This window comes from Salvelinus fontinalis, chromosome 38, assembly GCF_029448725.1.
Source record: "Salvelinus fontinalis isolate EN_2023a chromosome 38, ASM2944872v1, whole genome shotgun sequence".
In the NCBI taxonomy this organism is placed as follows: Eukaryota; Metazoa; Chordata; class Actinopteri; order Salmoniformes; family Salmonidae; genus Salvelinus; species Salvelinus fontinalis.
This window is the reverse complement of record NC_074702.1, coordinates 31,724,684-31,751,674: the sequence shown is the minus strand read 5'-3', so window position 1 is coordinate 31,751,674 and position 26,991 is coordinate 31,724,684. Positions and strand designations below refer to the sequence as shown.

At 44.0% G+C, this 26,991-nt stretch overlaps 1 protein-coding gene across 1 annotated transcript in view; it reads right to left on the bottom strand.

The window, feature by feature from the left end:
* LOC129837365 (NADP-dependent malic enzyme-like) overlaps positions 1 to 26,991 on the bottom strand; it is a 119,817-nt gene that overhangs the window by 67,509 nt on the left and 25,317 nt on the right. Inside the window, exons 2-3 of the mRNA XM_055903473.1 lie at positions 13,677 to 13,810; positions 8,608 to 8,757 (exon numbers count right to left, since the gene is read on the bottom strand). Of these exons, the coding sequence (XP_055759448.1) occupies positions 8,608 to 8,757; positions 13,677 to 13,810 (284 nt within the window). The remainder of the gene's footprint in view (positions 1 to 8,607; positions 8,758 to 13,676; positions 13,811 to 26,991) is intronic.

The following is a 26,991-nucleotide window of genomic DNA, read 5'->3' as shown; positions in this document are numbered from 1 at the left end:
AAGCAGACCAAAAGACATATGTTCTAAATTGTTTTACTAGGTCCTCAAAGTCTGTGAGGTAATTAATCCCAAATGTTTTGCCACGTTCCTCATGAGGTCAGTGTAATTCCAAACCTTTCCTCTCTATTTTTGCCTCCTTACCCCACCCCCCCTCCCCTCTCTCTTTCTTTATGAAGTCTGATTGTATAAATTTACAATACAACAATTCTGTTTCCTTCATGATGTGTGATAGCATGCATAACAAAAGAAGGAACAAAGTTATGAAGTGGTCATAAAATAGGTCACATGATTTAACTTCTCAAACGTATGCATATAAAAGGATTTGTGTAATATGGCAGTTACTCATTCCGGGCATCAAAGACTGCACAGTCGAATGCTCTCGTGTCTCATGGATTAAACATCCAAGAGGGCAATTTTCTACTTAGCTACTTAACCTAAATGCTCATCGATCCAAAGGACACTCATCTTACATGCTTACAGCAGCAATGTGTGTGGGCCTGAATGCTTGGATCACAACACTTAAGCCTCTACCGGGGGGGTTGAGGCGCTTCATCAAGCACGTGTTGCCCCTGCAGACTCTGAGTCGAAACTTCATCTCATGTTTATCATTAAGACAGCATAGCCATTTATACTGTATGTTAATGATGCCCTTTTATATCTCGCCTTTTGTTTTAATCTCCTTCGACTATGTAAGTCTAATTATGCTACAGCTTGTCCATCATTGGCATGATTGTATAGCTCGCCACCATTGGACTCTGGAGCAGTGGAAACGCGTTCTCTGCAGTGATGAATCACGCTTCACCATCTGGTAGTCCGACGAACAAATCTGGGTTTGGCGGATGCCAGGACAACGCTACCTGCCTCAATGCAGTGCCAACTGTAAAGTTTGGTGCAGGAGGAATAATGGTCTGGGGCTGTTTTTCATGGTTCGGGCCCCTTAGTTCCAGTGAAGTGAAATCTTAACGCTATAGCATTCAATGACATTCTAGACGGTTCTGTGCAGTTTGGGGAAGGCCCTTTCCTGTTTCAGCATGACATGCCCCTGTGCACAAAGCGAGGTCCATACAGAAATGGTTTGTCGAGATCTGTGAGGAAGAACTTGACTGTCCTGCACAGAGACCTGACCTCAACCCCATCGAACACCTTTAGGATGATTTAGAACGCCGACTGCCAGCCAGGCCTAATAGCCAAACATCAGTGCCTGACCTCACTAATGCTCGTGGCTGAATGGAAGCAAGTCCTCGCAGCAACGTTCCAACATTTAATGGAAAGCCTTCCCAGAAGAGTGGATGCTGTTATAGCAGCAAAGGGGGGACCAACTCCATATTATGGCCATGATTTTGGAATGACATGTTCGACGAGCAGGTGTACACATACTTTTGGTCATGTAGTGTATTTATCTTCAAGGCCTCTCATTTCCCCCTCCAACAAAAAGTATTGCAGCGGTCCAGAGTCCTCGACACTTGACCTCTACCGCCGAATCCACTAAGGGGTTATAACCAAGATAATCAATCTTTATTAATAAGATGGATTGGTTATCAGCGCTCACCATAGAAGGTTCTTTGTTGGTGTTATTCAGTGTCTGTGATATTAACGTTTGTGGTGATAGTTGTAGCAATACTAGTGGCAGTTGTGCTCGCAAACAGCTCCTGCATTTAGAGAGTGACTAGCCACAAATTCATTAGTTTACCTGAAATAGACTAAAAATGCCCTGTGTATCCTACACTTATGAGCTTATCGGTCCCAAAACGTAATGGATCCAGTGACCTCATTGTTGTGAATGTTTATCTTCTCTGCCTACGATTAGCCCACCCAGAGATCAGTGAATCGGCTCTGTTCTGACACTTCATGGGGCTTGACCTTTGCCCCCTACAGTGGAGCCTAGTATTGACGTGTTTAGTCAGCGTGAAGCGGATTACAGACAGTAAGCCTGGGTAGGACCAACAGGGCGCCTCTCCCACAGAGTGCTCTTTATACCTGAGAGGGAGGCAGTGATTAGAGAGCTAATATCAGTCTATTCAGCCACTCTGATGGTCTAGACAAGCATACAGACACACATCCCGGCATAAGCACACACGTGCACACGTAAGCCTGCACGCAAACTCACATCAGGAATTCATTACTGTTGTATGTAGATGGTGCTGTTTTGCGTATAAATCTGCTATAAGAGTTAGAGAGAGAATCACAGAGACGGATACAGTTGAAGTCGGAAGTCTACATATACCTTTGCCAAATACATTTAAACTCAGTTTTTCACAATTCCTGACATTTAATCCTAGTAAAAAATGCCCTGTCTTAGGTCAGTTAGGATCACCACTTTATTTTAAGAGTGTGAAGTGTCAGAATAATAGTAGAGAGAATGATTTATTTCAGCTTTTATTTCTTTCATCACATTCCCAGTGGGTCAGAAGTTTACATACACTCAATTAGTATTTGGTAGCATTGCCTTTAAATTGTTTAACTTGGGACAAACGTCTCTGGTAGCCTTCCACAAGCTTCCCACAATAAGTTCGGTGAATTTTGGCCCATTCCTCCTGACAGAGCTGGTGTAACAGTCAGGTTTGTAGGCCTCCTTGCTCGCACACACTTTTTCAGTTCTGCCCACAAATGTTCTATAGGACTGAGGTCAGGGCTTTGTGATGGCCACTCCAATACCTTGACTTTGTTGTCCTTAAGCCATTTTGCCACAACTTCGGAAGTATGCTTGGGGTCATTGTCCATTTGGAAGACCCATTTGCAACCAAGCTTTAACTTCCTGACTGATGTCGTGAGATGTTCAATATATCCACATCATTGTCCTGCCTCATGATAACATCTATTTTGTGAAGAGCACCAGTCCCTCCTGCAGCAAAGCACCCAAACAACATGATGCTGCCACCCCCGTGCTTCACGGTTGGGATGGTGTTCTTCGGCTTGCAAGCCTCCCACTTTCTCCTCCAAACATAACAATGGTCATTAAGGCCAAACAGTTCTATTTTTGTTTAATCAGACCAGAGGACATTTCTCCAAAAAGAACGATCTTTGTCCCCATGTGCAGTTGCAAACCGTAGTCTGGCTTGTTAATGCCGGTTTTGGAGCAGTGGCTTCTTCCTTGCTGAGCGGCCTTTCAGGTTATGTCGATATAGGACTCATTTTACTGTGGATATAGATACTTTTGTAACTGTTTCCTCCAGCATCTTCACAAGGTCCTTTGTCCTTTGCTTGTTGTTCTGGGATTGATTTGCACTTTTAGCACCAAAGTACGTTCATCTCTAGGAGACAGAACACATCTCCTTCCTGAGCGGTACGACGGCTGCGTGGTCCCATGGTGTTTATACTTGTGTACTATTGTTTGTACAGATGAACGTGGTACCTTTAGGCGTTTGGAAATTGCTCCCAAGGATGAACCAGACTTGTGGAGGTCTACAATTTTTTTCTGAGTTCTTGGCTGATTTCTTTTGATTTTCTTATGATGTCAAGCAAAGGGGCACTGAGTTTGAAGTAGGCCTTGAAATACATCCACAGGTACACCTCCAATTGACTCAAATTATTTCAATTAGCCTATCAGAAGCATCTAAAGCCATAACATAAACTTAGTGTATGTAAACTGCTGACCCATTGAAATTGAGATACAGTGAATTATAAGTGAAATAATCTGTCTGTATACAATTGTTGGCAAAATTACGTGTCATGCACAAAGTAGATGTCCTAACCGACTTGCAAAACTAGTTTGTCAACAAGAAATTTGTGGAGTGGTTGAAAAACGAGTTTTAATGACTCCAACCTAAGTGTATGTAAACTTCCGATTTCAACTGTATGTAGACAAAGATCGTGATAACAGAGACAGCTAAGTTGTCCATATGTCTTTAAGACCAGTTGACCATAGAAAAGGTGCTCTGAGAGGCTATGTGATCTATATACAGTACATGCAGGCTCGAGCTCCCCGACTGAGTTCCCTGTGAATCTAGACTGAGTTTAACCTTGACTCAGAGGTAGACGTACGATAGTAAATGTCCGGGACACTCGAATTCGTATGATATTTTACGTTTCGTATGGTATGTACAGTCGTGGACAAAAATTGAGAATGACACAAATATTAATTTTCACAAAGTTTGCTGCTTCAGTGTCTTCAGATATTTTTGTCAGATGTTAATATGGAATACTGAAGTATAATTACAAGCATTTCAAAAGAGTCAAAGGCTATTACAAAAGTGTCAAAGGCTATTACATGGCCTCACATGTGATTCATCAGAGAAAATGACTTTACCACAGTCCTCAGCAGTCCAATCCCTGTACCTTTAGCAGAATATCAGTCTGTCCCTGATGTTTTTCCTGGAGAGAAGTGGCTTCTTTGCTGCCCTTCTTGACACCAGGCCATCCTCCAAAAGTCTTCACCTCACTGTGCGTGCAGATGCACTCACACCTGCCCGCTGCCATTCCTGAGCAAGCTCTGTACTGGCGGTGCCCCGATCCCGCAGCTGAATCAACTTTAGGAGACAGTCCTGGCGCTTGCTGGACTTCCTTGGGCGCCCTGAAGCCTTCTTCACAACAATTGAACCGCTCTCCTTGAAGTTCTTGATGATCCGATAAATGGTTGATTTAGGTGCAATCTTACTGGCAGCAATATCCTTGCCTATAAAGCCCTTTTTGTGCAAAGCAATGATGACGGCACGTGTTTCCTTGCAGGTGACCATGATTGACAGAGGAAGAACAATGATTCCAAGCACCACCCTCCTTTTGAAGCTTCCAGTCTGTTATTCAAACTCAATCAGCATGACAGAGTGATCTCCAGCCTTTCCATCCAGCAAATTTCCATCATACAAACTGAGGCAGCAGACTTTGTGAAAATTCATATTTGTGTCATTCTCAAAACTTTTGGCCACGACTGTATGGTAGGTATCAATCATTTTGTATGATATGTTCAGATTTCCAATTCATATGATAGGTTACGATTTGCAATTTCTACAATATGTTACAAATTTACAAAACGTATGATAAGTTACGAATTCCAATCTGTTGTGGCTAACATTAGCTAGGCGACTAATGCTAACGTTTGCTAGGTGGTTAATGTTAGCTAGGCTAGGGGTTAGGGTTTAAGGTTAAAGGGTTAAGGTTAGGGTTGGGGGAAGGGTTAGCTAACATGCTAAGCAGTTGCAAAGTAGCTAAAAAGTACTTAAACTTAGCTAATTAGCTAAAATGACCAACCACCCTACTTTTGTTTTTGCCTTAAGTGACCTTCTGTCCTGTGTAACCATACCGGAAGTTGGGAAGAGATTTTCGATGTGCTGATTCTATGGCACATGGTTAATGAACTGATACACAAAACGATGCCGTATTCAAAACCTAGAGGTTTTCAATTTAAATAATTATTCAAAATTCTTGCAACCAATAGAATGTTCTATATATGGAGGATGCAACCTTCCCAGCTCTGCAGATTTAGCTGTGAAGACACAGAATCATTAGATCATTTGTTTTGGTACTGTCCATCTGTAGCTTGTTTTTCTTCGCAGGTTCAGAAATTGCAGAATTGCAAAATGTACCTGGAGCTAACGCTGGAAATAGCACTGCTGGGTGATTTATGACTTGTTTCAGGAAACTAGGCATATGTCGCGTGTCACTACTTCACAGGAGAGGCATTTGAATGTAAGCTTCTTTTTTTATCAAAATGCTTTTTTTTGTCAGAAATGCCTTCTGGAACATGTGAACAATAGAATGTTCATGATGTCACTGCGACAACTGTCGATAGACGTAGTATAAACCAGCCGTTAGTCTTGAAATCTTTGGTTGTTTAGTACATGGCCTCACATGTGAATCCTTAAAGAACATTGCTGAATGGGTGTAGACAAAGAGTTCTCCAGTAGGTTTACCAAATATTCAAGGGCCATTTTCTCAAAAGTGAGATTACAAGTTTATCAAATTTCAAAATCAGAATTACTTTCCCATTGTTCCTCAACTGGAGTGTATGATATAGACTTTTCTAGCTCTGAGTCTCTACTTTTATCCAATGTAAAAAACACAATTTCAAATTTTGCGACACAAGACCAAATTCAGCCGGTCGGTCACATTTGATAAGTCATAGTCAATCGATCAATAATATAGTAATATGTAAATCTTTAATTTACAATCTGTAGAAACTATGAGAATAGAAAGGTTGAGAACTTTTGTGATTCATCACAGCACTGTTGAAAAATATATGGCAAATAGAAATCAAAACTGTATGGTGTTAAGAGACAGAGGGGAGCGGTTGAGTGGAGTTGAAGGATGGGACTAAAATAAACAAGATAACTAATGTAAAATATACTGTGTCCGTAAAATGTATGTAGGTTCAGAACTTTTGTGAAACAGCACAGATATAGGGGAGGGGTTGAGGGTAGCTGAAGGATGGGATTAAAAACAAACAAAAGATAACTATAGTAAAATACATTGTGTCCGTAAAATGTATATAGTATGTATAAACCCGGAAGTGGAAGCCATTAGTTTACTCCAATTAAGGGAGGGGTGGTAGGAATAGGGGAAAATAATAAATGAAAATATATTTACAAAAAATAAATATGGGGGAAATGATGCAGACAATTACATTGATGGAAGCTACAATCTATCTGCAATATTAAAGCTGAACTACCCCCTATAAAAAACTTTCCAAACATCACATATCATACTAATTTGGCTGTCCCGGATTTACATTTACTATGTTACGTCTAGGCTATGAGACCAGGCTGGTGAGTTCCCTATCAGTTTCAGCAATAATGCTTTACAACCCTGGGTTCTCCACAACTTCACCCGCCTCCTCCACTTCCCTCCCTGGGCTAGGTTTTATTTTTTTTATTTAACCAGGTAAGTTGATGGAGAACACATTCTCATTTACAGCAACAACCTAGGGAATAGTTACAGGGGAGAGGAGCTGGGATGAATGAGCCAATTGGAAGCTGGGGATGATTAGGTGACCGTGATAGTATGAGGGCCAGATTGGGAATTTAGAGAGGACACCAGGGTTAACACCCCTACTCTTACGATAAGTGTCATGGGATCTTTAGTGACCACAGAGAATCAGGACACCCGTTTAACATCCCATCCAAAAGTCAGCACCCTACACAGGGCAATTTCCCCAATCACTGCCCTGGGGTATTGGGATATTTGTTTTTATACCAGAGGAAATGGTGCCTTCTATTGGCCCCCCAATGACACTTCCAGCAGCATCTGGTTGGTCCCTGGATGGGAAACAAGGACCAACCCTGCTTAGCTTCAGAAGCAAGCCAGCAGTGGGATGGAGGGAAGAGGCCTGGGTCTAGGACTGGCTGAGGACCAGGTTTGTCTGTCAGCGATAATCCACTGGCCCTCTACAGTGTGTCGAGTCTACAGAGCCTGCTGTTAACTGACCCAATGTCACATGTCTACCAGTCCCAAGTTCCCCACCCCCGGGCTCTGGCAGCTCGCGTCTTGGCCCACTGCATTGTGGGTCTGCGGGGAGATATAAGACTACTCCTTCAGCCCAGTGTCAGAGGTAGGGGAGCATAGAAGCACGCTCGACATATTTTCCACATACTTGCTAGTTCTGGGGAAATTTTGGAAAAGGGGGGTTGTATAACTCCAAAGTGTGTGCGCTTAGGTTTCCGAACGCATTTTCAAATGTGCCCAAGGTAAGCATTTCAAATAAAACAGCTTTGGATTTAGCATTCGCTACTAATCAAAAGCATCCCTGGTCATGATCAGTTTATTTGGGGTTTTAGACTTGAGACCCACAAGGAAAAGTTCACTGAGGATATGAGTGAGGTAAAGTGAGTGAGTGTGAGTCCACACAGTCCATACAGGCCCTGGTGAAGATTTTTTTTTATTGTGCACTATATAGGGAATAGGGTGCCATTTGGATCGCAGACGGTGCGTCAGTGTGTGACCGACTGTGACTGACGAGAGAGTGAGAGGAGAGTGAGAGGGTAAAGAGAGGTGAGGTAACTGAGAGGTACTAATCAAGCCAATAGAACGTCACCCTCCTTCGTCCTCTCCCTCTTCCTCTCCCTCAGTAGTTGACTACAGAACAATACTGGCGGTGGACCATGTTAATTCTACTGTCTAAGACTCAAACCTGACATCTTTACAACACAGCGCAGTGTAGATATGTTCAAGCCAAACAGGATCAGCTCGTTGACATTGTCCTAATGTGTGTTACATTCATTTGATCGCCATTATGACTCTAATGAGGGAGTCCAGTGGTGACAGAGAGACATGGACCTAATTGTTTGAGGAGAAACAGACACAGATAACTGAGCAGACCGAAGAGGCAAGTCCTGCTTTATGCAATACCAAGTCCATTCAAGGTGAACTGTACACTGTAACTGCTTAAACTGGCCTAAGCTGCCCAAGGACTCGCAGAACCCAACTCGACACAGACCCGCCCCACCCTCTGATTTTGGTTGAGAGTTTGCTGCAATAGGCCAACATACACAGATGTTTGAAGATCCAAAAGGATTTATGTTTCATAAGAATGCATCTAAATGATTTGACAATTGATGGTCAAATCTTAAAACAATGTTTAGGCTAGCCACGAGCAGCAACTGGGTGTGTGAGACAGTATATCCAGGCCTATTCAGTGTGTGTGCATGTATGTGGTGTGTGTGTGTGTTTCTCTCTCACCTGGGTCTCCTGAAGGCAAGGCCATACATCTGGCAGGCCAGGCCCACGGTGGGAGTGTAAACGATAGGCATGAACCTCTCTGTGTCGGACGTCAGCACACGGTAGAACAGCTTCTCATTCCTGTCCTGGAGTCCCATCAGAAACACATATCTGGGAATGGCAGAGGGGGGAGGAGGAGGGGGTGAGGGAAAAAAGTGACAATCTTTAACACCGATTCCTAAACTGTGCATGTGAAATGGAATTCAGAGTGGCTTTGTGAAATACAAATCTCAGAGAGAGAAATAAGAGAGAAGAAGTGTGTGTGAAGAGGAGAGAGAAAGAGACGTCTGGGGTGACTCAAACAGATTGCACCATGTGAGAGCAATACCTCACTCTATCGGGCCCTACTTTTCCCTCTGGACTTAAAGGCCCAATTGAAAAGAAATGGCCAATAGAAAGTGGGGGAGAGAGCGAGAGAGAATGCCCTGCTGACTCCCTCCTTGCCTTAATGAATACAAGCCCTGCTCACCATGTGATGATAGTGCCATGTTGTACAATAACTGCTGGATAAAGTTGCTGTTGCTTATGTTACAAATGCTTAGAAAAATACAGAGCACAGACACACCCATCAGATATCCTTCACAAGCTCCTTGTTACGATCAAACATCGACAGGGGGACTGAAGGTTTACATATGACCCAAATTAACTGCTAGGCCTCGCCACAGGCTCTCCACTCATGATAAGAAAGCTTTCCACAAAAGCTGGAGTATAATGTCTCTCTTGTTGGGATGATAGAAAGTATGCATGGCCTTCTCCCACATGGTCATTGGATACAAGGTGTTAACAATCTCTTTAAAAAAAGGTTGATGGTGTTCCAGCCAAATAAAGTCACGGCTTACATCATACCACAGGGATTATCAACTAGATTCAGACGCGGGTTGATTTTCTATTGAGCGGGTGGTCAGGGGGCCGGAACATAATCACAAATCATTTGTAGACTGCAAATTGAACCGCAAGAAGCCCGAACAGAGATAATATTTGACTAAAACCGTAATTTATAACCTTACTTAAATTTGTATACGATCACTTGCCTGTCTATTATGCGTGGGAATACTGGGGAACAGATTTCCAAAATTAAAATCACTTGGAGCTGATTCCCTGGTATTTTTACAGTATTTTATGTTCAACAATAAAACATTAAAAAAACAAATATATATATATTTTTTAAATTATTATAATTTTTTGCTCAGCAAACTTAGGTGGCCAAATAAAACCACCCGCAGGCCAAATTTGGGAATCCTGCCATACCACCACAATTCAGCCACGAACTAGGGACACAGAAAGAGACCAACTTATTGGTGCCCAACGTTGTGTGATTGGTGATGTGACTTTGAGGCCACGTCAAGGCACAGTGCTAAGCTAGGGTTGTACCACTCACATGACACTAGGAAACGGGGTGGCACAAAATGGATATTGTCAGTCAAATTTGGTATTTCAGTCTAGGTGGTCTAGACCCATATGATTATTTTGATTTCACTTATCTAGTTGTGGCAGGACAGCAGGTCTCAATAACCATGATGAGTCTAGTTGTCTTTTCCATGAGCGACTACAGCTTGAGCCTGTTGTGGCTCTCTCTCGGCCTGAAAGAATATCACAGTCACACACACACATTTTTTCAGATAAAGTGTGTTAACAAGCGTGTGAAACTCTGCTTAAACTTGGCATGGGAAAAATAACTTTTCCCTCTTCCAACCCCTTCTTTCTCCATCCAAATTCATGATTCTTTGCAGACACTCTTGCCGGTTGGTTTTTATGATGTTCCTTTAAACTGCGAGATAGCATACCACATGCATCCGGTTAAAATCACAAGTGGACATTTTAAGAGTTGACCCCTATGACTTTTTAGTATTCGTGAGTCCTTCTCTTTATCTCTGCCACTGTGTCTTCGTGCATAGAAGAGGCTCTCTCCGATAAAGTCAGCCTAGGCCGCCAGCTCTGTTATCATAGACATGTTTGGGCTTCAAGCCAGTGATGTCCAGAGTCCAGCCTGCTTTATCAATGTCCAGACACCAGAATGAATCCCTGCTTTGGGGAGTAGTAAAAACAGTAAATAGCTGCTGCTTGGAATAGAATGGCATGTATCGTTTAGTGAGAGTTTTGAGCAACGGTCATGCAAAAATAAAGTGACACGGTCGGATCCAGCAAATACCACAGAAGGCTTGAGAAAAAAACGTAAGGCCCAGACTGCAATGGAAATACTATGGCCAGAGGCATGAGGACAGGCAGGGCGAATACTAGCTCTAACAAACTGGTCCGATGCCCTGAGTGGACTGGAAGACTATGAGACAAATTGTTGATGACATTGGAAGGGCATGGGAATAGGAATAAAACACGGCTAATTGCTGTTTTGGAGTATTGGTGTGGTACAGTATAGCAGTATAGGGACTCAGTCATCATACCACCACGCTGGAAAATCAAGTGGGCTAAAAGCAGTGGTGGAAAACGTACCCAACTGTCACACTTGAGTAAAAGTAAAGATACCTTAATAGAAAATGACTCAAGTAAAAGTGAGTCACCCAGTAAAATACTACGTGAGTAAAAGTCTAAAAGTATTTGGTTTTAAATATACTTAAGTATCAAAAGTAAAATAATAAATCATTTCAAATTCCTTATATTAAGCAACCAGATGGCACCATTTTCTTGATTTTTTAAAATGTATGGAAAGCCATGGGCACATTCTCCAACATTCAGACATCATTTACAAACGAAGCATGTGTGTTTAGTGACTCCACCAGATCAGAGGCAGTAGAGATGACCAGGGATGTTTGGTTGATAAGTGCGGGAATTTGACTATTTTCTTGTCCTGCTAAGCATTCAAAATGTAACGAGTACTTTTGGGTGTCAAGGAAAATGTATGGAGTAAAAAGTACAATATTTTCTTAAGGAACTTAAGTAGTATTTTAAAGTATTTTTAAATAACTACTATACACCACTGGCTAAAAGGTCTTCCTGACCACAAATTGACCACAAATCCTGTCTCTCTCTGTCTCATTAACCAACCCAACCAGTCCTCACACTAACTACACATCCACAGGCCACAAATGAAGACTGCAGATACCATTGTTATTGAGACTTGCTGTCCTGCCACTATGGAAATGTACCCAACTTGGGATTACATTTACTTGAAGCCTTATAGTGTCTGACAGAGAGATGTACTGCTCGTCAGCAAACAAGTTTCCAAGATACACTACATGCTCAAAAGTATGTGGACACGCCTTCAAATTAGTGGACTCGGCGATTTCAGCCACACCCGTTGCTGACAAGTGCATAAAATTGAACACACAACCATGCAATTTCCATAGACAAATATTGGCAGTAGAATGGCCCGTACTGAAGAGCTCAGTGACTTTCAACGTGTCACCATCATAGGATGCCACCTTTCCAACAAATCAGTTTGTCAAATTTCTGCCCTGCTAGAGCTGTCCCAGTCAACTGTAAGTGCTGTTATTGAAAAGTGGAAACGTCTAGGAGCAACAACGGCTCAGCTGCAAAGTGGTAGGCCAAACAAGCTCACAGAACACAACCGCCGAGTGCTAAAGCGGGCAGCTTGGTGAAGCGCGCAGCTTCAACATGCGCAATGCCAAGCGTCGGCTGGAGTGGTGTAAAGCTCTCCGCCATTGGACTCTGGAGCAGTGGAAATTAGTTCTCTGGAGTGATGAATCACGCTTCACCATCTGGCAGTCCGACGGACAAATCTGGGTTTTGCGGATGCCAGGAGAACGCTACCTGCCTGAATACATAATGCCAACTGTAAAGTTTGGTGGAGAAGGAATAATGGTCTGGGGCTGTTTTTCATGGTTCGGCTAGGCCCCTTAGTTCCAGTGAAGGGAAATCGCAACGCTACAGCATACAATGACAATTTAGACGATTCTGTGCTTCCAACTTTGCGGCAACAGTTTGGGGAAGGCTCGTTCCAGTTTCAGCATGACAATGCACCCAAGGACAAAGCAAGGTCTATAAAGAAAAATGGTTTGTTTTCACCCGGTTTTGAAGAACTTGACTGGCCTGCACAGAGCCCTTACTAAACCCCATCGAACAACTTTGGGATGAATTGGAATGCTGACTGACAGCCAGGCCTAATAGCCCGACATCAGTGCCCGACCTCACTAATCCTCTTGTGGCTGAATGGAAGCAAGTCCCCACAGAAATGTTCCAACATCTAGTAGAAAGCCTTCCCAGAAAAGTGGAGGCTATTTTGTCAGCAAAGGGGGGCACCAACTCCATATTAATGCCCCTGATTTTTGGAATGAGATGTTCGACGAGCATGTGTCCACATACATTTGGCACGGTATTGTATGTAACTTTCAAAATACAGAAATCATCCCTGTACGATGCATTGTGCATCATATGAAGCTGTCTTTTGTGTCATAGAATGCAAAATGTGTCATACAGGGATGATGATTTCTTTATTTGAAAACATAATCTTAAACTTGATTGCTGACAAGTAAAACATTTTGGAACTATGTCAACAATGGACAGATGTCCAAATACCAAAATATCGTTTTTGGGTGAATCTTTCCTTTAAAACAGAGGGATCAACACAGAGAATATGGTACACCCACCCCCATGATTCAAAACGTTAAATTCACTCTGCATGACTAACTACAGGAATGTGGTATCTGTGACCGAGCTGCCAATGATCAAAGAAATCAGCCTGGGACATAAGTAATGCAGCATTACATAATACTAAACCTTTGTGACCCTAATCAGCTGCAGTAGGGACTGGAGATTAAATCAGCATTTATTTGATGTCTTAAAGAAGATTGTAAAATGCTGTGAAGAAGAAGAAGAGGAGCACAAGGAAGAATGAAGCCATAGAAATTGAGAAAAAAGGAGAAAAAGTAGTAGCGGTTTGTTCAGTAACCAGTAGGGTGCTAGGGTGGGTTGAATAATGAGCTCAGAGGACTAGTCAGTAATCCTTCCCTTAAATCTCAGTCTCTTTGAAGGGTTCCAGGTGTCTGCTCTTTCTCTCTCGCTCTCTCTGCAGCTGGGCTCTCCCAGCACACACACACACAGGATCTCAGTCTCACCTATCCAGGTCATCCCTCTTCATCTCGTAGTTCTTGAGGACCCGGAGGAGCTGCACGTCCTGGCTGAGGAAGCAGGGAGGCAGCAGGCCGTGGATCCCCAGCTGGAGCCGTTCCTCCAGGGAGAAGGCCATGCCCTAAAACATACAGAACCATAGGAGGGACATCTGTTAGTCCATCACCACAACACAGTAGAGAGATCTGTTAGACCATTAAACCACTAGAACGCCACAGATCACTGTTTAAGGCCACAGTAGGACTACTGGATGAGAAAGACAGTCTGACCTTAATGTATACGGTAAGCCCTCTGGTCCCAACTACTCAACATTATCGCGCTGCTGTATGCCTTGACTATAAACTGTGTACTTGAGTGTATGTATTTTGTATTTGATTGTACTTTAATTGATAAACTTCACATTGCAAATTAACTTTGTGTAAAAAAATATAGTTATTCTAAGTGTACAAGTCTAGGGTCTGTGGAATGATATCTACATAGGTCTACATTCTAAGCAGTTCAAAGTCCAGTTCAAGTCCAAAGACAGCAGTAACTGGAGGACGAATGGTTTACACCACAGATCAGATCTCATTACCTACTTAAAATGTCTCTTCTACAACCCTGCTATCCTCTTTCCATTCAACATGACTGGCTGAGACTGCCCTAGTGAAACTTCCTTTGAACTTTTAGCCAAAGTTTGTATAGGCAGGGACATTTGCATTCATCCCTCTACAGAATCCCAGGAGTGATGATACTCGGGCTACTGCATCATCGGTCCTATCCCAGTGTCCTATCCCAACCGTCTGCTCACATTCTGCTGTGATGTCCGTCCCCGCGAAGATACACACTGCAGTCATGAGACCAGTCTCTGTCTAACGACCACAACCTTTGACCTTTACCACAACCCTGACCTCCAGATGGGCATATCGATAAACACACACGTTTAACTTCTGGGTCATGACCTTTAACACTACTGTATCTGTGAATCGGCTGTTGCCACTGTTGCCCCTCCTCTCTCACGGAGTCTGGTGGAGGGAGAAATAAGAAGGTAGGCTCATTGTTATGACTGAAATAGAATAAATGGAAAGGCATCAGATCAACAACACGGTTTCCATTGAATTCCATTCCAGCCATTACAATGAGCCCAACCTCTGATTAAAGTGACACCAGTCTCCACTAGTCCATAGAGGTGCTGCCACCGCCCCATAGAGGGATCAAAGTGTGTGTAGCTGTGAGAGACAGTGTGTTGAAGACTCTCTGGCTGTATTTTTACATCTATGTCGCTGCTGGGATGGAATTGAAGTTGTGGTGCAACTTCTGTGTTTTGGAACGCACACCACGAGGGCTTGGCTGAAATGTACAGCTTTTTTAAGGAATTGGCACTTTTAAATCTGGTTGAGGGGTTTGATTACATGGACGCAGAGCAAGAGTGAAGTAGAAAAGCATACAGTGCAATAAAATGTAGTGTTCTTGACGTCGTACTGACCATCAGAACTGACCACAGGCACATTTTCAATCCTTGGCAGAATTTCTTAAAAAATATATATAACATTATTGGGTTCGGTCTCAACTGAACTTGGGACTAATGACACTGGGACACACACAGATTACAGTGCATTCATACGCAGTGCACACCATCAGACAGGAACACACACACTCCTCTTGGCAGAACACCTGAGGAACAGGCTAAGTATTTGCCTGATCACTTCACATCGCAAATTAGCAATGTTTAATTTGTAAAATTCATATTGAGGATCCTTCACACAGATTCTATTATAAATACCGGGGGAGGTTTGAGCTGAGAGGTTGACAGCTTGGATGTCATCTATTGTACCTGTGACTTTCAATGGACCCATGGTCTGATGTCAATGCACTCAATTTCTGTCAGCAGGCCAACAGCATGTCTATTCACAGCCCAAAGCCTAGACTAGTCATGGATTTGTGGTTTTCCATACTGCCAAATAACAGTACATTATAGTACAGTAAAGCCTACAGTACATCAACCACTTTTGGTCAGATGTAACCACTGTAGTAGTTCCTATACAGCATTGACACTTGTCCCTCGTGTTAGAGCTAAAACACATTCAAAAACACACACCGCCCTGAGTGCAATTATCTTTTGTTCTGCTGTTTAAAGAACATTGTTTGTTATTTCAATCAAGTTCTGTTCCCTCTTTGTGCCTGTCCTTTCTCCAGGCTTGACTGAGTATGTACTTCAATGGCCTGAGGAGCAGACACTCAATACTGCCAGCTCGGGAATTACTACCTTCCCCATAATCAAAAGATACATTCTATTTTGCTAAGAGCCAGTGGTTGACATCATAAAGGGTGTCTCAGAGGCTTTGGACTGTACTGGAACATTATACAGCTCTGTTTAGCTGACTCATACAACTGGCCATGAGACATATTGGAGACTAGAAGCTCTGGAAATGAAGCAAGGTTTTTTTTAAATACATGAATCGAGCTATATATAATGTGGTGACATTATATTATGAGATCAAGCCTCAGCTGTGCGAGTGCTTCCGCCACATGTGTCAAACCAGAGAGGAAGAGGCGAAGCGAGAGGGATAACGGCCCAAAATCTGTCTTCTCCAGCAGGTGGCGTTTGTTCTGTATTTTTCTCTCTCTCCGAGCGAAGAGTTTTTATACGGAGGTCAATGAGAGTGTCGAATTTGATCAACAAAAATGTAATGGCTTGTTTGCTACGTGTGGCTTATTCGATCAAATAGACGTTTCGTCATGCTTAGGTTGTGACGAGCGTAATGATATAAGTAGGTCACGTTACCTCCCGGAAACTTTGAGGGGAAAAAAACACTTTATATCGGAGTTGTGCCTGGTTGTTCACGCGCATATCTACCCTCTCATTAGCTGGAATGCGCTCACCTGATCTTGCATCCTCCAGACTGCACTTTCATTTTTGAAGACATTTCCTTTCATTGTTATATCACTAATTAGTAAAGAACTCCCCTCACCTGGTTGTCTAGGTCTTAATTGAAAGGAAAAAACAAACCCCATCAGACACTCGGCCCTCCGTGGCATACGAACACAAGCGCACGCAAACAGCCACACGCGCCCAAACGCACACACTTGTTCTCTTGAATAATTGTGTGAAGTTGGACAAGCATTAAAACAAACCGTGGCCCACACAGTAGCAGCTCTGACACAGTTAGAGGCTCGTCTGTGTCAGAGCTAAATGTCAGGGCACGTCTGAGAGAGTCAGATGACCCATGGACTCAGTCTCATTAAGAATAATTGCTCGACACAGCGCTGTGGTCGCTCAAAGGTTCCCAGTGTCATACGTGAAATGGAGACCCTCCGTGGAACCTAGCCCAAATGAGCAATTAATGGATCAGGGAGCCTGGGCCGACAGGGCGAGTCACTGGGTATGTAACTATGGAACCACCTTCCGATTGGGGACATGGATGGCTGGGTTAGTGACGTGGAAGGGGGACGAGAGAAGAAGCAGGGGGAGAGGGTAGGGGTAAGACGCTGTTTTCCTGATTATCCACTGTATGCTTGGATGGCAAGAAATATTAGATCGACATGGTCTGCAGCTCCTGGCAGGGTCACTGTGGGAACCGGCAAGTGGATTTGGCGTGTGACTGACTAGCTATATATCGGCCTGCGTCAACCCTGAACTTAGCCCGTAAATAGAACTGGCTATCCTCTCAATCAACCACCACCAGACTCTCAGTCAGTCACTGCAGCCTGGTGAGGCCCTCAGATAGCTACGGACGAAAGCCATTCTCCAAAATAAACCAGATAACAGCTGGAGAGTGATGAGATAAGATGGCGTGATGGGAAGAGGTGGTGAAGGAGGATTGTGTTCCTAATACGGGTGCCATATTTTAAACTGTTCAACTCACGCAAACATTTCCACTTGTTGATGAGGAGGTGGAGCAGGTATTAGTTTGTTGAGAAACAATGGAACAATGTGTCGTCAAACACCTTTTGCTGTTTCAGTCAGTGGGTTGAGTTCTGGTAAGCCCAGGCTCTTGAAAGGTAAATATACAATTGGAACATTGTGAGAGATAATAGAAAACGGATAAATAATAATAATAATAATAATAATAATGAGGTTTCCACTTTCCATGAATCATCAATGGAATAGATTACTCCATTCATTGTTGTTGAATGTTTGCACTCACTCAAACACAAGCAAAGATGCATTCTTCACCGAACAGACACACATACACTACATGACCAAAGATATGTGGACACCTGCTCGTCAAACATCTCATTCCAAAATCATGGGTATCAGTATGGAGTTGGTCCCCCCTTTGCTGCTATAACAGCCTCCACTCTTCTGGGAAGGCTTTCCACTAGATGTTGGAACATTGCTGCGGGGACTTGCTTCCATTCAGTCACAAGAGCATTAGTGAGGTCGGGCACTGACATTGGGCTATTAGTCCTGGCTCGCAGTCGGCGTTCCAATTCATCCCAAAGGTGTTCAATGGGGTTGAGGTCAGTGCAGGCCAGTCAAGTTCTTCCACACCGATCTCAACAAACCATTTCTGTATGGACCTCGCTATGTGCACGGCGGCATTGTCATTCTGAAACAGGAAAGGGTCTTCCCCAAACTGATGCCACAAAGTTGGAGGCACATAATTGTTTAGAATGTCATTGTCTGCTGTAGCGTTAAGATTTCCCTTCACTGGAACTATGGGGCACTAACCATGAAAAACAGCCCCAGACCATTGTTACTCATCCACCAAACTTTACAATGGGCACTATGCATTCGGCCAAGTAGAATTCTCCTGGCTTCCACAAAACCCAGATTCCTCTGTTGGACTGCCAGATGGTGAAGCATGATTCATCACTCCAGAGTCCAATGGTGGCGAACTTTACACCATTCCAACCGACACTTGGCATTGCGCATGGTGATCTTAGGTTTGTGTGCGGCTTCTCGGCCATTGAAACCCATTTTATGAAGCTCGCGACGAACAGTTCTTGTACTGACGTTGCTTCCAGAGGCAGTTTGGAAGTCAGGAGTGAATGTTGCCACCCGAGGACAGACGATTTTTACACGCTACGTGCTTCAGCATTCGGAGCTCAGGTTCTGCGGGCTTGTGTGGCCTACCACTTTGTGGCTGAGCCGTTGTTGCTCCTAGATGTTTCCACTTCCCAATAACAGCACTTACAGTTAACTGGGGCAGTACTAGCAGTGCAGAAATTTGACAAACTGACTTGTTGGAAAGGTGGCATCCTATGATGGTGCCACGTTGAAAGTCACTCTTCAGTAAGGCCATTCTACTGCCAATGTTTCTCTATGGAGATTGCATGGCTTTGTGCTTGAATTTATACACCTGTCAACAACGGGTGTGGCTGAAATAGCCAAATCCACTAATTTGAAGAAGGGTCCACATACTTTTGTATATATAGTTTACACACTCAAGTGGACACGCGTACACACAGCTTTTGTCTTTTTGTTTGCTTGCCCTATAGTTTTAAAGTTTGATTGTTGCAAAGCTTTTCTCTTTCGCTTAGGGAGTCGAGGGCTGGGCAGGGTTGGGCTGGGTGGACTAGAACGCTTCCACATGTGCCGTACCACATCTAAAGTGCCCGCGCACTCTGCCAACACATGTCGCCAGCAGATCCATATTCCAGGAGCTAGTGGTAACCAAGCAGACCTGTAATCTGCCCATGGTGCAATGCCACCCTCCAGCTCAGGCCACACCGCCACGGCAAAGCCTACCCCAAGAACAGGCAGTCCACAAGGAAACGGGTAATTAGTAGACCAGATGGTGTAAGCTTGGAAGATAAAAGTATGTTCTTTTCAAACTGATAAAAATCCTTCCGTGTGTTCCAGAAAGTTCCAGAGAGTTCAAAGGCAGAGTTGTTTGGGATATTCATTCTGGAGGGAGCGTTTCAGACGTTTAACTGGCCATTCTCATGCCCCAACCATGAGATCTCACATCTCCCACAAACCCATGCACAGAGAGAGGTTCAGGGACCTGCCTATTTAAACCTCAAATACACAAAAAATGTCCAGCACTGCAGGAAAGTTCTCCTGCAACAGGGTGATCAAATTAACATCCTACTGTAACACTGCTCATAATTAGTATTTTCCACTCCTTTCTTTATTTTCTTACAGTATTGCTGAAATAAGCTAAAAAAAAATAAAAAAGCACAAACTGAACCTGATGTACAATTTGCCCTCCCGCTGTTGACATTTCCTGAATTGCCCACCTCTTTCCTGTGTGTCCCCTGAGCATTCTGTGTCGGTGGAAGCGAAGCCCCCTCTCCTCGAAGAGAAAAGACCCCCATTGAGCGAGTCCTGGGCCAGACACCCCACTCAACCCCAGTCTGAGATTAGATACAGAAACAAAAGCCCTTCATGGAAGACAGATGGATAACGTTTGGCAGAAAATAGACCCACTGGCACAGACATGTGATCAGAGAGGTTTGGACTCTGCTGCTCCTCCTAGCGCTATGAAAGGGGGACTGGAGTGCTCTCTTTACATCCCAGAGAGACGGAGAGCACTGAGCAGACCCCCTGAACCTCCACTGATGCTTTCCCCCGCTGTAGGGCACAAGGGAAGTGCACACACTCGAAAGGACAAAGTGTGGATAAAGACTCATTAACTCTGTTTACTGCAACTCCACCGTGTACAGCCCTGGACTCGTCAGCCCACAAAGGGCTCTTCTTGGCACATTTGGCTCATCAATCAACATGGCCAACTGCTGTATGAAACTGCTGAAGATGCTGACAAGGAACTAAGAGGTGTTGTAGTGTTGACGCCCTGTGTTCAGCTTTAAGCTGATCTGGCTGGTGTTCAGGAGGTGAAATGATATGGACCTTCGCAGATAGAAATGTCCTCCATAGAGCCGACACGATTCCCTATTCTACACGACAGTGAAGCATTTCTGTTCTACATACAATATTCCTACCTGAACACTACGTAACGATGCACCCCAATGGAGGTGGCCTTGGAGTTTGTCTGAAGTAGGCTAAGTCCCAGGGGAGTACTCACTCTAGAACCCTCCAGCTGACCAAACAGGGAATGAAGGCTATTACCGTAAACCCTGGCCAACCATCAGCTAAACCACACTATTACTAGCACGTGTTCTTCGAACCACACTCAGAACCACACGTCATCTGGGTTAAGGTGTTGCATGTCATTGGCGTCCATTGGGTCTTCATTGGAGGACAGTGAGAGCAGGGATGGGGTTTCATCTGCCCATATGGACACCATTATACTGTACTAGAATAAATATGTTTGAGAAATGCAAAGTAAGATCATTTGGAAGAGCTGAGACGATTCCAGAAACGTCTGAAAATGTATAGTGAATTGTAAGTTAAAGCATGCTATCATAGGAAGTATGAGTAGTTTGGTTGTCTGTGACCTGACTGGGTTTACCACAACCGAACAGTTTGGGGGGAGTCTGACTCACACACCTCATTCCAATATGTTTAAAACGACCCGACGTTTCATACACAAACTCAGAGAAGAAATCAACATTGTGCATTGCTACAGAAGCTGTGGCGAAGAAGTGCTGTACAGCTCCGACTGAGAGAGGAGAAACACACGACATTACTTCCTCATTGTACACATCGTACCACCATCATCCTTTTGTTTGATCAATTGTGGCATGTGTGTCTAGACGCTGTGAAAACAGTGGGGCTGGAGCAGGGCTGGGGGAGGGGTGTGTGTGTGTCCAACAGAAGGGGCTGGGCTCCCAGTTATCACAGGAAGGGGATGAGGAGACAGAGACAGAGTCCAGAGAATCCAAAGTCCAGAGAGAGGCTCTGTTACTCTGCAGCTCAAAGACAAACTGGCACCAGAAGCAACCAGGCAGGCCACTGCTGGCTGACTGCATGAGACAATACGAGCCAAGACAGGACTCAGCTATTTACGGTCCACTCGCCTCCCCGGCTTGACCCGGCCTGACTAGCTCAGCCAGTACGCCTGTTATATAAACCCTCACCACCTCCCTTTCTCACTGTCTCTCATGCTGCCACGTAGCCAAACAAGCAAGAGAAAAAGAGAGAGTCAGCGAGAGAGAGAGAGAAAGAGAGGGAGCAAAGGAGAGAGGGAGGGGGAGAGAGAGATGGAGAGAAAGACTCCTTGGCACTTTGAGGCTTACTGGGTGATCTGAAAGCACTCAATGAGTCAGTAGCAGATCTACAATACGGGCCGCTCTCCCTCGTGAATATAACTTTCTCTCTCGCTTTGTCACACTCACATATGCTTACGTTTGCATTCACACACACAGACACACATGCCACACTTGCACTCACTATCTCACGCACAGGTATGGAAAATAATTTGGCTCAGCCTGGAGAGTCCACCTCACACACACGTACAAACACGCACGCGCACACCATCCAATCCATCCCCAGTTCTTCTCTCAACACCTGCCTCTCCAATGGGGTGTTAATGAGTCTGACTTGTTCATTTAGTGTCAGAGTGTAACGATTCCGTAACTACAGACGCTGGGAGACAGGAAGCAAGTACATTGTGAGGATTTAATCATAAATAGACATGCGCCTCTCGAGCCAGCTGAGGCATGGGAGCCTGACAAGCCAGCTGAGGCATCTCCGGTTACTTCGGCAGTGGCCCCCGGCCCCGACGTCACCAACAAAAAACAAAAAAACTCCCTGATGCTTCCAATTGTGGTGTCTGCATTCTGTAACGTTTCTGTAACTACAGACGCTGGGAAATGGGAAGCAATAGACATGAAACTAAACAAGAACAGCATCTGGACAAGAGAAACAAAACATCAATGCAGGCAAGGGAATGAAACTGAGGAAGTTAAAGATATAGGGGAGGCAATCAATGACATGATGGAGTCCAGGTGAGTTCGATGAAACGCTGGTGCACGTAACGATGGTGACAGGTGTGCGTAATGATGAGCAACCTGGCAACCTCGCACGCCAGAAAGGGGGAGTGGGAGCAGACATGACACAGAGACCCCAGGGAGGGAGCAGGGGGCAGTGTTAGCGAGTTGGTCCCCTGGCCTAGCACCCTGACCCTTCTCGAAGATTTCTCACAAAAACAAGCTTGTCTCTGAAATGTCAACGCAGCACTGAACATATACCAAGATTTTTATTTTCAAAGCCGTTTACATATATTCAGCTCGTGTCATCCTAAATTAGCTTGTTTGCGACCTGCGGAAACAACTTTGAAGACAACAACCACAAAATGTAAAATCCTAAAAAGTTGTTACGAGAGGGTGGCGCTGGTGAGCAGCAACATGTGAAGACGCGTTGTCTCGGTGTTCCGATCCAGGGCAAACAATTTACTATTAATACTTGACCAACACCTCCCCCACCGTGTTAATTTTGTAGCATTTAATTTGTAATTGAACCCAATTTACAAATCTGGCTTTTTTGCCCCAGAAATTTTGGACCTTCTACTCAAAATGTAGAGACAACAAGGGCCGGGGGCCACAAAAGAGCAGGCCTCTGATGAAGCCTCGGGCTCACCTGACATGGACTCTGATCCCCCCGACCTAGACATAATGGTGGTAATGGTGGCTATCATTAAATCTGAACAGACTGTGCTGGCTAAGGTGGAGTCATTATCCACTGACCTATCCGCACAAATAGCTATTCTCGCCACTGAGGTCAACATAAAGATCGACTCCTTAACGAAGACTTGGCGAGACATGACACCCATCTGAATAGCCTGGAAGATGGCGCAAATATTTACTTCGACAAAGTCGTGACACTGGAAGAGCAAGTCACCCGGATATCATCATGTCGTCAAACTCACTTCCAAGGTTGAGGACCTTGAACAGACAGCCCCCCATTTTCGGCGTGAGAGAGGGAGTCGAGACCGTAGGCGGAATGCGGCCTACCCTGTCCATAGCTAAACTGCTACAGGAAATTCTAGGCCTTCGATTACGCCCCCACCCTTGAACGCACGCACAGAAGCATACAGTCTGCGCCGAAGAATGGGGAGCCGCCCAGACCCATAGTAGTTAAATTCCACTACCTTCAGGTGAAGGAGGATGTCTTCCGTAAGGCAGTGCAAGCGGCTCCCATCACCCACGACGTCCAGAATATTCGCATTTACACGGACTACACGGCGGCAGTCATGAAGAAGAGGTCAGCCTTCAACGAGGTGTGGGGCTCCTACACCGCTGTCTGGACACCAAGTTTGGCATTCTTTACCCAGCTGTACTGAAGATCACTACTCTCTCCGGGCAAGCAGAAGACATTCTTAGACCCAACCAAGGCCAAAGAATACATTGATACGCACCTACATCCACAGGAGGACAAGCGACATAATAGTAAGTAGTAATACTAGCCAGTAATACTAGCCATTGTCGGCTCATAGCACTTTTTTTCCAACTCTGCCTAGAAGCACAGGGGTCACCTCTTCACTGTTGACGTTGAGATGGGTGTTTTACGGGTACTATTTAATGAAGCTGCTAGTTGAGGACTTGTGAGGCTTCTGTTTCTCAAACTAGACACTAATGTACTTGTCCTCTTGCTCAGTTGTGCACCGGGGCCTCCCACTCCTTTTTCTATTCTGGTTAGAGACAGTTTGCCGTGTTCTGTGGTGGGAGTAGTACACCGCGTTGTACGAGATCTTCAGTTTCTTGTCAATTTCTCGCATGGAATAGCCTTCATTTCTCAGAACAAGAATAGACTGACGAGTTTCAGAAGAAAGTCTTTGTTTCTGGCCATTTTGAGCCTGTAATCAAAACCACAAATGCTGATGCTCCAGATACTCAACTTGTCTAAACAAGGCCAGTTGTATTGCTTCTTTAAATCAGCACAGCAGTTTTGAGCTGTACAAACATAATTGCAAAAGGGATTTCTAATGATCAATTAGCCTTTTAAATGATAAACTTGGATTAGCTAACACAACGTGCCATTGGAACACAGAAGTGATGGTTGCTGATAATGGACATATACCTATACCTCCTTTTTTATATATTGTTTAACTATCCTTCAAATATGCATATTGCATAAGATACCTTAGATAACTGAGGTGGTTCCCTCCAGAATCCCTTCCTTAGGTGTAAACTTGATTATGTTCGCTCTGGATAGATCTCTACTAAAGTTCAGTTTAACATGGTAGCATTTTGCTCTAGTCTAGGAGAGGTAGATGCAACCTTCCAACAGGGGGAAGGCCAGCATAGGGGTCCAAGGTTTTCTTCTAGGTATTTTGTTGTTTTTAGCAGTTTTTTATTTTCTTTATATTTTATTACTCTGACCTTCCAGCACATTGGCCATATGATCGTATTAACATTCATTTCTGATTACTATGACTATGCCGAATTCACATACTCTATGCTCCACATGCTTTATCAGCTGGAACGTGAAAGGAATTAACCAGGCGGTCAAGCGTAGCCGAGCGTATGCTCATCTTAAGTCCTTAACCATACGTGAGTTCCAAATATCTTTAACGGTCGCCCCCAGCGTGAGTTGTTTTATGCACGTGATGTCAGAAGGCACTCACTGTTCCAAAATGTGATTATTACGCAACATGACAGTTAACACGCGCTACCTGCTAATTATCTATAGGCTATGTTTCAACTTGTCAATTTCAAATTATTTTCTAACAAGTTGTATTTTCTAACAACAGTTTGAATTGAGATGTGTTCCGCCTCCTCATTAATTTACATAGAAGTAGCCCATTTCAGCGTTGCGGACAATTTATGTTTGAGGCTTTACTGAGCCGGACAAACATCTCTCTTCGAGGAAAGCCCACACACTTCCCCAATGTTTGCGCAGATCAAGTATGCAAATATTTGCGAAGTCTTGCAGGAATTGGAACATTTTCTGGGTGGTGGTCGCCTTGCCTTGTTTTCCTTACAAATAATAACTTTGGACATATATGCGTTCCTAGCAAAGTAAGTTCCTTATTTTCTGTATATCGTGTTGTCATTTTTTACTGTAGGCGCATACAGTATGTATGTACTTATTCATTTATTCATTTTTTATTTAACTAGGCAAGTCAGTAGTTTCTACAGTTGAAGTCAGGAAGTTTACATACACTTAGGTTGGAGTCATTAAAACTTGTTTTTCAACCACTCCACAAATTTCTTGTTAACAAACTATACTTTTGGCAAGTCGGTTAGGATGTCTACTTTGTGCATGACATAAGTAATTTTTCCAACAATTGTTTACAGACAGATTATTTCACTGTATCACAATTCCAGTGGATCAGAAGTTAACATACACTAAGTTGACTGTGCCTTCAAACAGCTTGGAAAATTCCAGAAAATTATGTCATGGCTTTAGAAACATCTGATAGGCTAATTTAGATAATTTGAGTCAATTGGAGGTGTACCTGTGGATGCATACCTTCAAACTCAGTGCCTCTTAGCTTGACATCAGAGGGAAAGTCTAAAAAAATCAACCAAGACCTCAAAAAAAGAAAGTGTAGACCTCCACAAGTCTGGTTCATCCTTGGGCGCAATTTAAAAACGCCTGAAGGTACCACGTTTATCTGTACAAACAATAGTATGCAAGTATCCATGGGACCACGCAGCCGTCATACCGCTCAGGAAGGAGACGTGTTCTGCCTCCTAGAGATGAACGTACTTTGGTGCGAAAAGTGCAAATCAACCCAGAACAACAGCAAAGGACCTTGTGAAGATGCTGGAGGAAACAGGTACAAAAGTATCTATATCCACAGTAAAACAAGTCCTATATCGACATTACCTGAAAGGCCGCTCAGCAAGGAAGAAGCCACGGCTCCAAAACCGCCATAAAAAAAGCCAGACTACGATTTGCAACTGCACATGGGGACAAAGATCGTACTTGGAGAAATATCCTCTGGTCTGATGAAACAAAAATAGAACTGTTTGGCCATCATGATCATCGTTATGTTTAGAGGAAAAAGGGGGAGGCTTGCAAGCCGAAGAATACCATCCCAACCGTGAAGCACGGGGGTGGCAGCATCATGTTGTGGGGGTGATTTGCTGCAGGAGGGACTGGTGCACTTCACAAAATAGATGGAATCATGAGGAGGAAAACTATCTGGATATATTGAAGCAACATCAAGGCATCAGTCAGGAAGTTCAAGCTTGGTCGCAAATGGGTCTTCCAAATTGACAATGACCCCAAGCATACTTCCAAAGTTGTCGCAAAATGGCTTAAGGAAAACAAGGTCAAGGTATTGGAGTTGCCATCACAAAGCCCTGACCTCGATCCCATAGAAGATTTGTGGGCAGAACTGAAAAAGCGTGTGCGAGCAAGGAGGCCTACAAACCTGACTCAGTTACACCAGCTCTGTCAGGAGGAATGGGCCAAAATTCACCCAACTTATTGTGGGAAGCTTGTGGAAGGCTACCAGAAACGTTTGACCCATGTTAAACAATTTAAAAGCAACGTAACCAAATACTAAGTGAGTGTATGTA